Here is an 18,000-nt window from a genome sequence, read left to right on the forward strand (position 1 = left end):
TTTCAGTAAAAATGTTTTATTTCTATATACTATACACCGAACAGTGAATGAGGGGTGAACTAGGAGTCAGAAATTGATTCCTTTTGTTTTGGTGGCTTCAAGTGATCTGGGAGAGCTTCCAGTCGATGCTGAAAAGAATCGAGAAGATTTCTTTATTCAGAATCAACAATATAAATCTTTAAATATTGATGTGAGTTATATATTTATGAAATTAATCTGACTTAAAAAAAAAGAATATTTCTAAAATAAAATATACCACTAATAATATATTCAGCCTCTGTTGAATACATGTACATGAGTTTAGGTAATGGAATAAGACTTAAAGGGGCCTTTTCACAGATTTTGGCATTTTTTAACTTATTCATTAAATGCTTTATATCGATAAATTTAAACATTGGATCGTAAAAGCTCCAGTAAAAAATCAAGAATAAAATTAAAAAAAGGAAAAGAACATTGCCCGGACCAGGTTTCGAACCAGTGACCCCTGGAGTCCTGCCAGAGTCCTGAAGTAAAAACGCTTTAGCCTACTGAGCTATTCCGCCGAGTACACATGCTGAACGTATTTTATACCTTATATAAGCAATCTTCGTAGTTTCACAAAATTTAACGACAAAAACAGAACTCTCCAAAGTATTCAATCGTTTCGCGTTGCAACGCTTTATAATTTCTAGGTTTTAAAATCGTTAAAAGATGCATATAATGGCTCTATTAGACCATGGTAAATGTTCAGTATTACTGTTTCCTCACAAATATCATAACTAAAACGAAAATTTGCGAATCTGAAACAACTTTTTTCAATTTTGTCAATTTACCAAACCGTGAAAAGATCCCTTTAAGATAAGGTTATTGAAAGTGTACCATTGAACAAGTAAATACAGGCCATCATGTAAATGTTGGCAAGATTCATCGGAGTTAAGAGATTTTTTCCAAGAACAATAACTCAGTGTATCAATTCATATTCCTTACTGGTTGATTCATATAAAAGGTCCATGCAAGTATAGATGAAAATGTGTAGATGTCCACTTCAATTTCTGTGCCAAAAAACACTAAACCATCGAGCACACAAAAGCATCTCTGTAACTATTAATTTATTCTGATATGGTGGATAGCTTTAATAACAAAAATATTTCTCAGACGCTAATGCACCCAAAACACAGGTTCTGACACTACAAATCCACTATCAATAGTAGACAAAGGGCCATAATTCAGGCAAAACGTGTTGCAGTCACCTTTCCTTAGGATCTATACATTAAAGTAACATTACTACTCAAAATCAACGAAAATTTCGTACAATTGTTCGTAAAATAAACTTAACCAATTAAAAATCAGTGTTCCTTATGGCAATTGCCGAAATTTCAACGACAGATGTGGTCTGGTAAAGTAGATGTTTGTAGATACAAAATGATCGTTTTTAGATGGTCGCTTTAGCGACCGTCTAATGTGCTTGATGTAAAATTCAGGTCGATACGGCCTGGGTATGATTAGCCCAATTCCCGCTTACACTACGCGCGAAGAAAGAGTTGTATAATTTATGCAAGAGGTTTGAGTTCTCCAATTATGTTTATTCACAAATGGAAACATTATATTAATATCGTGTTAAATGCAATAGTTTCGAATGGTGTTTTATAGAAAAGAATAAAAAAAACAATGATCGTATTGCACGTGTCGCGGAGGAGATTGTTTATGAATGATTAAAATAGTCCACTTTCTGCTGCGTCTGCGTGACGTAGTATTTTCGCTCATCTCATTCATAAATCTGAGGCTGGCGATAAACAAAGGGGAGTCCGGGTGAGAATTACGCACTAGTATAAGGTTACGCTTGTTTATATTCACAGGTCTCAATTAATAACACGTTGACCACGAGTTCAACAATTATTACAGGGATACGATAGACAACATAAAAATGATTCATTATCGCTGAAACTGTTAAAAAACATTTAAATATAACAAGAATATTCTCTAAAAAATGTAGTCTTGCTGTTTTGAAATAAGGTTTGGAATTTTGGTTTCTAAATAACTTAATTAAAAACAAAAGTTTAATTATAGTGTTTTTTACTTTTAGTCGCATATTTACCGCATTATAATGTGTGTTATAATAGGCAAACCATACATTAGTAAAATTCAATCTGCCTTCGCACATAGAAGGAATGGGTCAATTAGGTGCTGCGTTTCCTTTGCTTACTTCAGTTAGAGATCAATTCTTTACGTAAAAGCAATCACAAGGCCCCGGCTTCAGAGGAATTGCGGAGCGTTCTTACATAATTAAAGTCGTAGTCGCATGGTATTTGCGTTTAGCGTCCTATTTGGTCACGTGGTTCTTTTTCGCGGGTGTTTTGGCATTCATGATATGAGGCTATTAATAGATGCGCCTGTCGATAAACAAAGGAAAGTTTACGGGCGATAACAACGCAATAGGTTACGCTCTCACATACAACTCAATGACGTAGTACAGGTCGTAAATTGAGAGATTTGGGAAAAAGTTGACGCTTATTTATATTCTCAATTTATAAAACGTTGAACATAAGTTCAACAATAACTTCAGCGATACGATAGACTAAAAAAAATCATAATCGCTTAACCCGAATATAACAAATAATTTATAATAATAATACGAATGACCTGTTTCATAACCTCGTTGAAGCTACTACATCGGGTATTTCTGGAAAGCGTTCTTGGTTCTCAACACATAGCGGCGATCTTTTGTATTTACGGGTGCTAGCAACGCAATAGTAGAAGCTTAGTAGAAGGGTTAGCTTGTTTATATTCACAGTTCTCAATACATTGACAGTTGGATATGAGTTCATCAATTACTCAGGCATACTATAGGCAACCTCGAAAATGCTTTATAATCGCTAAAACCGAAAACAACTAAATATATTATATTAAATATATTTATAACAATACATGTCTTTTAAAAATGTAGTCGGCGTATACGCCGACTTTGAAATAAAGTTAGCAATTTACTTTTCTAAATAATTGAATACAATTAAACAAAAGTTAAACTATTGTGTTGTGTTTTTCACTTGTAAGCTGCATATTCACCGCATGAAATGTGTGTTAGCATTGTCAAACCACACATTAGTGTGAGTAAATAAAAAATATACTACGGGAGAGCACTTCATATGTGTCCTCATATGCCTTGTTATGAGTATCTTTCTTCATTATCGAAATATATCGTATGTTTATATTTGATTTAAACGCAGTTTTCTTTCGTCACATTTAAATCACACGTCAATAGCGCCGTCATGCGAAAATGGGTCTTATGCGTTTCGGCAAGCGTTTGTTAAACCCAACATGTTCTCTTGCGCAGTCAGGCCATAGGCGACGCTGTTCGCTTTAAAATCACTCAATATGTTATGTTTCTCCTTACCAGAAGGAGGGATAGCTGAGTGGGCTATTTATATGATGGGCGCATATGGAATAAGACCCATTTTCGCATGACGAGGGTCATTACAAATCTCATTGCGAATTGAAAATCCCACATTTAATAACAATGCTTTTTGATACAAAATTGAATTGAAAATAGCAAACTTGTTAATAATGGCAGCCTATCGACGCATTAAGGAATGATTTCCAGACGTGCTGACCAAGTACGGCAAACATTGTGGTATGATAATTAAACGATTTTCTCTTATCGTGACACTATACTATTTCGCTAATGATTGTTTTCTCATCTTGGAGGCGAAATTGAAATTCTGCGAGATGGATTGTAACGCGTAATTGTAACAGGGCCACAATTTGTGTCGTTTGAGCATACAGAGAGTAGTCCGGAATTCCTTACACTGAACAGTGCTACATCCTTTGAATTGAGCACATACGCAGTGATGTAGCAAAAATTCAGAGGTTGTATCTCGAATCAGCTTATTAAATATTCGAAAATATTCATGCGTGTCTGTTGGCGTTATGTTAAAGTCACTAAGATGAAAACTGAAACAGCTTCGCCTAAAAGCGCATTAGTGCTCTATACCTATGTTTATGTTAGCGTTGTTGACACCGTGTGAACTGCTCGGGTAACAAGTAAAGCATAAACAGCAACGTTTATATACTTTTATTCCTCCATATACAAGATACGAAGATTATTGTATATTTTGAATTTGTATATGGTGTCAAAAATCAAAAGTTTTGTACACGGAACTTTCATTATGAATTTATATTCTTGGTGAGATAGTCATTTGATATTAGAAAAAATATTCCTTTAATATGATGGTGACTGCAAATTTTCTTTATATTAAGTTCTCATTACCATTTTCATCATACTTTCTTTGCTTTCAGAACTTCCAAAAAAGCATGCTGTTTTTATTTTGTCTTAGTTATTTCTATGAAATAATAAGGATGATAAAAAGTGCACACAAAACTCGACCCGTGCGCTATGACACACACTTTTTAAAGTTGAATGGCGTGTGTTCATTTCAAACTTGCGATTGATTTTGAAAAATGAATTGCGCGTTAAATTATGCAATAGCGAACATCTTCAGTGCCTTCAGCGCTTTGATTATTATTGTTTTGCATATCTATTCATACGACACATGAACACTAAAATGGTGTTCGTGTGTCGTATGAATAGATATATTCGCGGGAATTAATTGTGGCCACAAATAAATAAAAACGAGCATTTTGTATCTACAAAAATCTATGTAATCATACCACATCTAGCGTTGAAATTTTGGCCATTGCTTTCAGGAACACTGATTGTTAAGGTGTTAACTGTATTTTACGAAATACTTTACGAAATTTTCGTTGATTGACGTACGGACGAACATGTTTGATGCTTAATGACTTCAACTCCACAGGGACATAAAAATTAATAGCAATGCCAATCATTGGCAATTTTCCAAGAGTCTTTGATATTTCTGGCTGTTGAATTAAGAAAATTGTTCTTTCTCCGAGACCCTCTTTTCTTATGGCCATTTTGAGGCCATGTTAACTGTTATTCATTAAACTTAGCTTACGATGGGCACTTGTGTTAAGCAACTGAAGCCTTGTCCAGTAATGTTTGTGAAGGCTGTATATATTAATATCTTAATGGCTCATGCAGTAGGACAAGGATAACTGGCATCTTTGAAGCATTTGAAGATCAGTCGTCATACCATTATCACAGAGCAAAGCAACAAAACCTTTTATCATGGAGTTGCATGACATTGGGTGAAAGCATGCATGCAGTTATTTTGTTGCTCTATATTCAAGTCGGGTGTTTCCTGCTGTATGGTAAGTTACAGCTACGCAATGGCTTTGATCAAATAAATAAGTATTTTTGTGATTTTTAAATAAAATCTTCAATAATATTGGATATACACTCTGTTGGATATTAAATAAACATTTACAGGATTTGCCAAAAGTCTAGCATTTGTTAATGGATTTATCTTAATTCAAATTTAAATCTACGTAAGCTTTGTAAATTCGTTTTCTTGTTTTTAAAATACTTAAACCGCTGAATAAGTGATTTTCAAGTGCAAAGATTGTATTAGATTGCAGCCTTATATAAATATTGTTGACATGATGCAGAAGGGTCTTTTAGGCAGTCAACTCACTTTTGTAACCTTCATGGCCACTCCTTCAGGGAGATTTCTCTGAATATATTCCAAGAAAGTGTCAGCTGTGCTACCTGTGGTCCTGGTGAACTGCAACAAAATGTACAAAATATTAACATGGGACTTGAAACAAGTCGTAATTAAAATATATACCTGTATTTAGCAAAGTTGAAAATTGGAGGAATACATATCCATCTTGCCACACCACATTGTTATAACACATGATAAATAAACTATTACATGTACATATTAATGTCATAAAAATAGATCATTTGACATACTGCTGTTAATTATGTCACAATTAATAAACAATAACTTAACATTAAATACCGGTATTACAATAATGAATTTAAAGCGAGATTATACGATTTTGTCAAATATTTATTAATTTATATAAAATGTGTAAAAAAGACTTATTAAACATATTTTTCAATATAAATGAAAATAAAAGTTAAGAAGAACATGTGTCTAAAAATGCAAAATAAGCCAGATTTTAATTCTGAAATCGTCTGTACAGTCGAATTCGCCAGCATGTAAATCATGCATGTACGATGTGAATCTTAATTTAGTTTAGCCGTTCATTTTAAATTCCTGAACGATATCTATTTATATGACACACGAACACTAACAAAAAAGACGAATGCTTCGGATGTACAAAATATCTTCTTCACAATCGGCTCGGGCGCAAATTTTTTTTGCTGCATTTTATGAAATTCATCTTCAATGTATACTTTTTCTTGCCTATTTTGTGTTATTGTAACATATTTTATCAATATATTACAATTTAACACAAATAAAAAATCGTATAATCTTGCTTTAAGTTGTTTAAAAGAATATTGTATTAACCATGCATACTTACATTAAATACTCTGTAATACGTCCTCTGTTCATACTGAACGTAGTGTTTTTTGAAAATGTGTACAGACCTCAGAAGGGACCTTCTTAAAACATCATACTTTGGTCTTTTACTGCAAGACAAAATAATGTTAGTAAGTGGTAAAGACTCATATGAGACCTATTATGTAATTTAATTAATGGGCATTCAAAAATTAATTTAAGTAAAAAAAAGATTAGCTTTTTTCCAAAATGAGATGCTGCCTCAAGTCTTTGTTAAACAAATTCTTTATTTTTACCCTGTTTGTTGGATATCTCACAAAATATGTTGGATATAAGGGTAGAAACTGCTTAAAAGGCAAACTTGTGTTGTATCTTTGGAAAAAAGGAGTAAGACCAGCTAAAAAAGCAAAATGAAGATCAAGGCCTGCCATTATTTGGCTGATCGTCAAATTTAGTCAAGGTATTTATTTTCAGACAGGTTTCTGAAGATCATGTGCAAACAGTCCAACTTGCAACGCAGACAAAAAAGTGTACAAACCAACATTTCTAAACAAGAGGGCCTGAGAGGCCCAAAGTCGCTCACCTGAGATAAAAAGAAATGACATGTTCTTTGCAGCCCAAGATATCAATGAAACAAATGTTCTAACCAAGTTTCATGAAGAATGAACAACGAATGGCCCCCTGGCAGCCATGTTTTTTTTAACAGAGCTGAACCATTTTTGAACTCTTCCAAGATATGTCCAAATTTCATGAAGATAATGTCTTCTAGACTGTTCACATGTTTTCACTATATACATATAAAGAAAACTGCTTCACTGCCTGGTGCCCATGTTTTTCGACTTATCACGACCATTTTCAAACTCGTCCGAGACATACACATAACTGATGTTTTGACAAAATTTTAAGGAAAAAGACCCCCCCCTGGCGGCCATGTTTTTTTTTATAGATCCAAACAATTTTCGAACTCAACTGTCGTATCCAGGTGTGCTAGTGCGGTCTCGTTTACTTATGCAAGTGAACTGGTCACGGGATGGTTACGAGTTATGTAACTTTGTGAGCATTTATGTAATGCCGAAATATTTATTCCACAATCGCTTATTTCCGGTCAGGATGACACTGCTGACTGGTTGTAATTCAATTAAGTAAAGGTATTGCCGTTTACTTGAATCATTTTATAAACATATTATTCAACAGAAGGCTGTTTTATACTAAACAATTTAGAAATATGAAAAATTATCAATTTTATATTTCATTTCATTAATATTGTGTATTACCGTTTTATTTTCAATTTTCTGACATCGTGTAAATACATAAAGCCTGAAAATGATTAATCTTGATAAATGAACTTGGCAAATAAGAAAGGTAAATCTTGATTTTGAAGGTTATTCTGATTCCGTTTTTATCTCCAGAGACTTATAATTGAAATTGATTTCATAGAGTATCCATTTGATATTTGTTAACATATCTTAAATATGATTATATAGAGTGAATCATTATGGAATCTTGTTTTGATATGAAGTTCCCTTTTAAATTACATATTTGTTGTTAATTGTTAAAAACATGCATTAAATACTCCCACTGTGAAATAAAATATATCAAACAGTTCAACCAGCTTTTATTACTGACCACTGATATTAACATCTGGCACACAGCACAGTGAGAGGGTTAGTAAGCTGAGTGGTAAATAGTTACACACTGCAATGATCAATATCTGGGGTCTAACAAATTCTAGAGCAGAACTAAAAATAGATTGGGGAATATGACTCAGCAGTTTAAACAAGGGAGATAGATACTGCAAAATTGTGTACATGTTGTCTTTCTTTCAGCTATCTCTTAGTTGATAGGCTTACCATAAGTAATAATGACTAAAACAGTTGTTGATTATGAAAATTCTGTTATGAAAAATTAAATAAAACACTTAATGGTACATAATAATTACATAATAAAACCAAACTTTACTACACAGGAAACAAATGTTCTGACCAAATTTCATGAAGATTGGGCAACTGAATTAAATTAAAAAAAAAATAAATGAAGACGTTATGAATAAATGGTGATATTTTATTTAAAGAATCTACACATTGTTGCCCCTGGTGGCCATGTTTTTCAACCAATCGGCATAATTTTCAAACTCGTCCACAATATTATTGGGATGAATATTCTGACCAAGTTTCATGAAGATCTGACAATAAATGTGGCCTATAGTGTTAACAAGACTTTACTATAACCATATATAGCCATATAAGGAAAAATGCCCCGACCCTTGGCAGACATTTTTTTCAAGCAAACGTAACCATTTTCGAACTCATTCAAGATATCATTGAGACCAATCTTCTGACCAAATTTCATGAAGACTAGACAATAAATGTGGCCTCTAGAGTGTTCACAAGGTTTTACTATAGACAAATATATAGCCATATAAGGAAAAATGCCCCGCCCCTTGGCAGCCATGTTTTTCAAGCAAACGTAACCATTTTCGAACTCATCCAAGATATCATTGAGACCAATCTTCTGACCAAATTTCATGAAGATTGGACAATAAATGTGGCCTCTAGAGTGTTAACAAGGTTTTACTAAAGCCATGCATTGTACAGTGTCCGACAAATCCATTGCCCGGAGCCCGGGGGCTACCGAAATTTTTCATCGGGCTACTGAAATTTTCCAGCTGACGCCCGCCGGGCTACTATAAATCTATAAGAGCGGTAGCCCGGTTTATTGACAGACATACGTAGAACAAACACGCTGACCATGTGTTTGTACACTGTGTATTGCTTATAATCCGATAACAAAGTGCAATCAATTATCTAATCAGTCACCGATCACTTGCGGTAATGTCTTAAACAGTAACAGTGTATTTTAATCATCCAATCAGAATCAACATTTGTCGTCGGCTAATAATATAATGAGAGCCGGTTGGATAGTTGGCGCACATGATGCAACATCATTTCGCAGTTTGATATTCTTTGTTAACCACAACAATGAGTAATGGCGACAACGTTTTTGATGTCGTTAAATATCCAAGGACGCCAAACATTAAATAAATCAAAACAATAGCGGATTCTTCAAAACGGTAACGAAACCGAAAATGAATATTAATGACAACTTTGTGAACGCGGTTAACACCTGCTAATTAGTTTGCATTGTCAATTAATAATTGGATTAATCGACTGTTAATCAATAATCCCATAGGCATATATGCCCGATTTATATTTTTAAAACCAAATTATGGGTGGGTAATATAGACGATAAGAGTCATAAACACAAACGTTTGAAATTTTCTAAAGTGTCAAATGAATTTCGGCATATGGTTCTATTTAAAGATATGATGAAATAAGCTCCCAATCAGGACCGTTGTGTTGCAACATGCGTAAATAACCTGCCACGGTTTACACGCGTTATGTACAGCTATTTTAGGTTACAAAAAATTCTACATTTAAGAAATGAATTTCTTTGTCCTGATAAAAAGCGCGCGAAAATTGGCGTGGGTGTATTTATTTGTAAATTAAAATTTCGTAGCGGGTACAACATTGAGATCATTTAATTTCCATTAAAAGTTTCGTTGTGAATTTCAACTAAAGTACCGGGGTATCTCGCGAATTATTTGGCATTGACATTTTCTCTTAATAAAATATCATGTAAACACGCTGTATCGTTACCGTTACGCTGTATCAGTTCCTTCATTATTGAAACAATTATTTATTGTATACTGACTGCACACAAGTGTCGTAACATACGGATGCAATACAATGATTGTATAAGGAAAACTGCCCCGCCCCCTGGCGGCCATGTTTTTTCACCGATCTGGACCATTTTCCAACTCATCCGAGATATCAATAAAATCAATGTTTTGACCAAGTTTTATGATGATTGGGCAAAAATTGTGACTTCTAGAGTGTTCACAAGGTTTCTCTATTGCCATATAAGGAATACTGCTATGCCCCCTGGCGGCCATGTTTTTCAACGGACCGGAACCATTTTTGAACTCGACCAACATATCATTTAGACAAACATTTTGACAAAGTTAAATGAAGAGTGGGCATCAAATGTGACTTCTACAGTGTTCATAAGGTTTTTCTTTTTTTTTACCTAGTGACCTAGTTTTAGACCCAGTTTCGAACTCAGTCGAGGTATCAATGGGACAAATGTTCTGACCAATTTCATGAAGATCAGACAATAAATGTGGCCTCTAGAGTGTTCACAAGGCAAAATGTTGACGACGCACGACGGAAAAAAAAGTGATCACAAAAGCTCACCATGAGCACGTTGTGCTCAGGTGAGCTTAAAGCAACAAAAGCCGTCACCATAGGATGACATATGCCCCCTATACATGCTTTGATAGAAGTTATGAGCATTTTTCGAAACCTAAACGCAGATTTCGAAACCTAAACGCGGACCCTAAGTTCAAGGTCAAGGTCACAGGGGTCAAAATTTTTGTGTGTATGGAAAGGCCTTGTCCATATACACATGCATACCAAATATGAAGGTTACATGTATATATCAAGGGACATAGGAGTTATGAGCATTTTTCGAAACCTAAACACAGATTTTGAAACCTAAACGCGGACCCTAATTCAACGTCAAGGTCACAAGGGTCAAAATTTGTGTGCGTATGGAAGGACCTTGTCCATATACACCTGCATACCAAATATGAAGGTTATATCTCAAGGGACATAGAAGTTATGAGCATTTTGAGAAACCTAAACACAAAGTGTGACGGAAGGACAGACGGACGGACAGTCCGATCACTATATGTCCTCCTTTGGGGGAAAAACAATCATGCTGGACAGTCAACATGGTTAACTTTGATAGAAGTTATCAAAAAATGACATCAAATTCCTGGCAAAATCAGTGAATATTTTACTTGTTCAGCAATCAAAAGATAAATTTTCAAATTGCTGTTAAAAAAAAAGTAATTATGCCAACGTTTTATTGACAAAACTTAGCCCCTGCTCTAGATAAAGATTGGACACATAGACAATATTTTATGCCACCCTGATACCTATTGCATTTACATACACTGAGTATCCTGTGAGCCCAAGACACTTGGATGCCAACTGAACAAACTTTTCATAGCTGTCGAGTACTGCGATGTCATGGCCCTTCACCTCGATACAGAGATGACTGTACAGGACATCAGGGATATCTTCATCTTCTGTTGTGTCTATCTCCTAAATTATTCAAGAAACAAGGTCAGTAAATGTCTACGTGTTTGGATTTTTCACCGTCTTTTCAAACTGTATTTCAGTGATATAATGGCAGTAAGTTGAACAAGTCGCACTCTTCAAAGGCAAGAGCGTTGCCAATCTAAGCCGATAACACATACTTGGTGTTTTTATATCATTTACTGACTATTGCCCCACTTGATTCTCGTGTATTGGGAGAATGGTCATTCAAATAATTTCATGACACACTCTACCTTATATAATGTGACTGAGATTCAAACTAGCCACCCCCTCAACTGTCGGATAAATGCTATACCAACTGAGCTTAAAGACAAGCCATTATCAATAAAAGCTGTTCCAAAGACAGCTCCTTCAACTATTCTTCCGCTTTGATAGTGCTATGTACATTTTCTGTCAGTCACCTGATCATGTAACAGATAAGATATGAAGACATATTTGATGGCCAATATCTGTTATATTTACATGGTAAGGTATATTCAAAACCACGCCTGAAAATTAAGGATATACAATAAAAAAATTGTAATGAAACAAAATTAGACATTAATTGTTAAACCTATTGTTTTAATTTCAATAACTATGCAATTCTCAGCAATGTCTGTTTTTAAGCTACCTTAACACAAAATTCAATCTGAAACCTCCATCTTAACTCTATGATATGAGTAAAATCTGTTGTCTTATTTAAGTAACAGTGACCTTGACCTTGGCTTTGTCTGCATATAAGATTGCTTCAAAACAAATACAGCAAAGCAAACTCAAGTTATTTAGCAGTAACATTTCAATTTAGTAGCAGAACCATGCAAGAACGGATTATAATCTACATTCACAAACATTTTTTTCAGAAAAATACCTAAACCAAACTAAAGTTCTTGAAAGGAATTCAATTTTCTATTTTTAGTATTTGTCAACTTGACCTTTTGTTACACTGGTGGTGACCTTGACAAGAATTGTCACACATTGACCTCTAATTTTGACATTGACTCTGTGCAAAAGATAGGCATCTTACACACAATACACTTCCTATGCATAGTGAACATTTTGGGTGTTTACTGTTCATATTTAAAAATTGTATTTCATTAGGCTTTACATTTTATGCCCTCATGGCACTATGGTTAACCATCAAGTTTACCTTTGAATTTCTATTCGTCCATATACCATCATTTAAGATGTTCCTGGAAAAGACACTAAGCCCTTAAAATATTTAAAACGCTAACAACAATGTTTCAAAACTATGTACTAAATGAAATTAGCATTTTACCAGTTTTAAGACTTCCTGATCCCCACCTTGTATGTCTTTCTGAGGATGTTCATGTGGTCTGTAAAAAAACAACAACAGGTTTTCTAATTACATTTTAAACTGTAAATAGATTTCCCCAAAACATGCAACCATAATCAAAATCTAATTTTCAAAAGCTCATAAAGAATCACAACCAATCAGTACATTGACACATCAGTACAGAAAGGGGGGGGGGTCCGGGCTTCTCTGGCTGCATTGAACACTCCAGTGCCATCAGTCAGATCATCTGTGAAGCAAAGGTGAACGACAATGACCTCACAGTCGTCTGGTTAGACCTTGCCAACGCCTATGGCTCCAAACCACACAAGCTTATTGAAGAAGCAATGAAGCACTATCATATCCCAGAGCATATACAGGGGATCATAAATGGCTACTTTGATGGCATAAAGCTTCGATTCTCAATCGATGACCAGACAACGCCACGGCAGAGGTTAGCGAAGGGGATAGTAACTTGCTGCACCATCTCAGTGGTACTATTCATGATGGGCATGAACTTGATCATTAATGCCGCGAAGAGGGAAACCAGAGGACCAGAGCAGCGTCAGGTATACACCTCCCATCCAGCAGGGGGTTCATGGATGACCTGACCATCACTACCACCACACATGTACAGGCCTGCTAGGTACTAACAGCCCTAACTAAGTACTAACTAAGTACTAACTAAGTACTAGGTACTAACAGTAACTTGCTGCACCATCTCAGTGGTACTATTCGTACCACTACAGGACACGGTCACATTTGGCACGAATGAAGTTCAAACCCAAGAAGTCAAGGAGCCTGATCATCAAGAAGGGAAATTTCACCAAAAGATTCACTCTACAGGTGCAAGAGGAAGAAATTCCATCCATTATTGACAGTCCAGTCAAGTGCCTCGGCAAGTGGTACGACGCCAGCCTGAAGGACACTAACAACATCACTAGAGTCAAAAACCAGCTCTAAGATGGCCTGAAGCTTATAGACCAGACAGGACTTCCAGGCAAGTTTAAGGCATGGCTCTACCAACATGGGTTACAACCTAGGCTTATGTGGCTCCTTATGCTGTACGAGATAGCTACAACCACTGTAGAAGGATTCGAGAGAGTGATCAACCGGCATCTCCGGATATGGCTTGGTGTCCCTCCTAGTTTCACTAGCATTGGACTATATGGCAGAACCAACCAACTTCAACTCCCAATGACCTCACTAGTTGAAGAGTTCAAGGTTGCCAAAGGAAGACTGGTGGTAACCCTCAAAGAGTCATCAGATGACATGATATGGAAGGCAGGCATCGAGACACGCACAGGGTGAAAGTGGTCAGCAAGCCAGGAAGTCGCCCAGGCAGAAAGCAGGCTACGATACAAAGACATCGTAGGCACCACAGCTATAGGAAGACAAGGCCTGGGCAGTACAAAACCACAACGCTGGAGCAATGCAGGTAAGAAAGAAAGAAGCCATATGGTCCACCATGAGATCAGGCTTTCAGAAGAGGAAGACAGGCGCGCCAGAGCAGTCGGGATGGGAGGACAGTGCGCATGGACACAATGGCAGTCCACAGAAAGACACCTGACATGGGTAGACATTTGACACTACGAACACTACGACTCAAATTCCTACTGAGATCCGTACATGATCTGCTGCCATCTCGAGTCAATCTACACAGATGGGGGTTAGTGGAAGACCCAAAGTGTCAGCTGTGCGACAAACCAGGAACCATGCAGCACACCCTCTCTTCTTGCCAGACAGCGCTAACACACAGCCGCTACAGATGGAGGCACGACACGGTCCTCAAGGAGCTAGCAGACATACTAGAATGGGAGAGAAGGAAGACAAGACCTTCTAACAAGAAGGCAGTACCAACGATCAAATTCATCAAGGAAGGACAAACTGCCAAGAAGGCAAGAACCGCAGCAACATCTATCCTTGATGAATCAGAGCGTTGGGAGATGAAGGTCGACCTAGGAAAACAGCTGGTATTCCCAGACATAGTCCATAACACACAGAGACCAGACATAGTTATATGGTCTCCCAAGGACAAGAAACTGGTGATGATAGAACTCACTGTACCCTTGGAGACTAGGTGTGATGAGGTCTATGAGCGGAAAATGGTAAAGTACACTGAGCTACAAGAACAGTGTAAAAGTTGTGGTTGGAGTGCCTGGCTGTTCCCCGTTGAAATAGGGTGCAGAGGATTCCCAGCCCAATCAGTATGGAGAATGCTCAGCAACATTGGGATCAAGGGAGGTGACAGGAAGAGGGCTGTAGGCAGACTTGGACAAGCTGCAGAAAAGCATCCAACTGGCTGTGGATGATGACAGAGGAGAAGAGCTGGACGCTAAACCACTGACCCATGGTGTTTGGCCAACACTACAGATCCACTGCCCGGAGAGTGTTCTGGGATTAAAGGATAGAAACACTTGATGACAGGCAGTTCCCAGCTGATGAGTCAGTGGTTTGTGCAGTAGTATCTGTATTCTACACAACAATTATAATTACCAGTCATTAAAATGTTCAACATTATGTTAAACAAGATATGTCAATCAAAAACTTTCCATTTTTGTCTTAAATAGAAACACATGTCAAAAAAATGTTTTGTATTTCAAATCCAACATTATGTAGCGAAGTTTCCATAAAGGGAAGAATTATTGGATGTCAGTGGGATGCACAGACGCACAGTGCGACCTCTTAATGCTGGCCTTTTTGAAGTGGGTCATAAACATAGATATTAATTAATTATTTATGGAATTAATAGTTATTAGATTGTGCATTTACATGTTTTTGTCATCAGCCTGAAGTGTAGTCATACATCTGCGCTGGCCTTCCACAAGCAAGCTGGGAGATGTTCTCTGCAACATAAGAGCAGTATTATTTAATAAAAAAATGAATTCTTCACAAATATTTGATGTAAGATATTTATTTATATTTAGGAATAAGTTTATTTTTAATTATAGCAGAGGAATTTTAAAAACAAACTAATAATGAATAAGCATTTAAGATTATATTTTAGAAATCATACAAGAATGATATCTCTAGACAGAAAAGAGTGTTTGGTGGTTAGTGATTGTGTAAATATACTTAAAAAAAAAATTATGTAAAATAATCACAAATGGCAATGACAATAACAATTGTGGTGTAAGAGTTCTTGTTTGCATGCCTTGCACATACCTCAATAAGATCTACCTACTTAAGAAGTTTCAAGTTGATGCCTTTTTATTTTTTCAATATATGCTCAGGACATTTAAGTACACATTACAGATTTATTATAAACTAGTTTCCAGGCAATATTTGCTTCAGAATGATGCAAAGCAAGTGGGATTTAGTTAACTGTACCTCCATTCAATGCTCATAAACATATTTAGAATGTTTGGTTATGCCCTGATAAAAACTGACCAAGTAAGAGAGCCAAAACAAATTCTGTAGAATAACGACAGTTGTCAGTGTAAATTATTTATTCCTCCCTTTTAAGCGAAAAATCAACCAGTACTCAGATATTGTATCCATACATTTTTACAGCTTGGTAATTCTTGTCCTCCTTGCCTGTCTAATGTTCGGAAGGGCTAATTGAATTTAGGGCAAGCAATTGAAACTTTCATTATGATAAACAGATAAGAAACCCATTATAAGGCATGTTGTTGATTTGGAACTCTGCAATAAATTGCATTCTATAGGATTAAAGGGACACCTAATACACTTTACTTCTTACACCACTAAAATTTATTATTTTAAACAACACCCAAGTGAGATCAAACATGTGTCTTTTTGTGAGTCAAACAGTGAAAATTACTGGAGCATATAGTCGTAGTGCTTTGTTTTAAATTACACTGCATCTTAATGGCTACAGTCGTTGAGATATGTCTGTCGGTAAATTGCAGTTTTAGTTAATATGCTCATCTATTATAATGGTCAAGTGGGGTTATTGTTTGTTGCACTACACACGCGTGAATGTGATGTACAATGGCCTGTTTAAGTCTTAAAAATAATCTAGTCATAAAAGTGTTCAGTTGCCTTTTAAAGTTTCCTGTTTAATTGCACCTGTTAGCCATGTTATGTCATTAAAATGTTGAAATACTCTGATCCACTATGTTTTTCTTCTGCTCAAAGACGGGACACATACTTTTTCTCTGGGACCCATAGATTGAAAACCTCATACTTTTGATTTCTAAAATTATCACTGGTACATAGGCTGGTTGCAGTTCCCTTACCCCACTACATTCAACCTTCTCTCAGATATTCCAGACACTTAAACCCTTTCTCATACAGACAAATCCTAACCCCTTGTAATTACTATAAATATTCCTTTTTTCCAGCTACTATTATTATTTGGAACTCACTACCATATGAGCATGTGCAGGTCCCTACCTAGCTAAAGAAACTTTAGCGCACAGTTTATATAGTATTGACATACCTGTACGCTGAAGCGAACCCCGTATCGAAAGTCAACCAGAGTCGTAAAATATTTATGTCACGCTATAAATCAAAGAAAGCTCATTTTCTTGGATACATTTCTACATGTATTGGTGAATGAATATAAATTACTGCATCGGGGAATATTTTTGGGTTCAAATGTTTCAAATGCATCTTACAATAGATGAAAATAACACCCATCAGTCTGAAATTCACAATTTTGACGCCATTGTCGCTTTGTCACGTGACGAGTTTTCATTTGGCTACTTTCGGATCGACCTTGACATTTTTTGCTGAAATTGTAAACATTACTTTCGTTTTCTGAAATCTATTATTTTTTATTAACAACTTACGTCTGGTGAATTATAAAACTTATTTCAGTGTGAATCAGGTAGTTTTAAATAATATTTACTTTGAGTTTGTATATACACTACTATTTGTTTACAAAACAAGCCAGAATAATCTAAAATACCTGGAAATGTCATTCTGAATTTGAAAACACTTGAGCACATGGTATGTTACTAAAAATAGAAATAATGTCATATGACTGTGAAATCTCGGGAGATTCGCATTTCAAGAAAGTCTGTCACATCGCTGTTTTTCTCGATATGTAAGAGCAGAATAGATAAATTTTAAATGTTTAATAGTATTTTGTGAAAGAATATATCAGTTAAATGTGAAAAATGTCAATCTTTTCAATATAGTGGTTGATTTGAGCCAAAAACATGCATTTAAAAGCTGTTTTGGACCGGTCTTTGTTACTTGCCAACTTTTCAGG

General features: G+C 35.8%; 1 protein-coding gene across 1 annotated transcript in view; it reads right to left on the reverse strand.

The window, feature by feature from the left end:
* LOC127871761 (28S ribosomal protein S10, mitochondrial-like) overlaps window positions 1-18,000 on the reverse strand; it is an 18,651-nt gene continuing 651 nt past the window's right edge. The window contains exons 2-7 of the mRNA XM_052414931.1: window positions 15,591-15,664; window positions 12,804-12,861; window positions 11,382-11,533; window positions 6,388-6,496; window positions 5,529-5,618; window positions 1-128 (exon numbers count right to left, since the gene is read on the reverse strand). Of these exons, the coding sequence (XP_052270891.1) occupies window positions 60-128; window positions 5,529-5,618; window positions 6,388-6,496; window positions 11,382-11,533; window positions 12,804-12,861; window positions 15,591-15,664 (552 nt within the window). The 3' untranslated portion in view covers window positions 1-59. The remainder of the gene's footprint in view (window positions 129-5,528; window positions 5,619-6,387; window positions 6,497-11,381; window positions 11,534-12,803; window positions 12,862-15,590; window positions 15,665-18,000) is intronic.

This window comes from Dreissena polymorpha, chromosome 3 (genome assembly GCF_020536995.1).
Source record: "Dreissena polymorpha isolate Duluth1 chromosome 3, UMN_Dpol_1.0, whole genome shotgun sequence".
Classification (NCBI taxonomy): Eukaryota; Metazoa; Mollusca; class Bivalvia; order Myida; family Dreissenidae; genus Dreissena; species Dreissena polymorpha.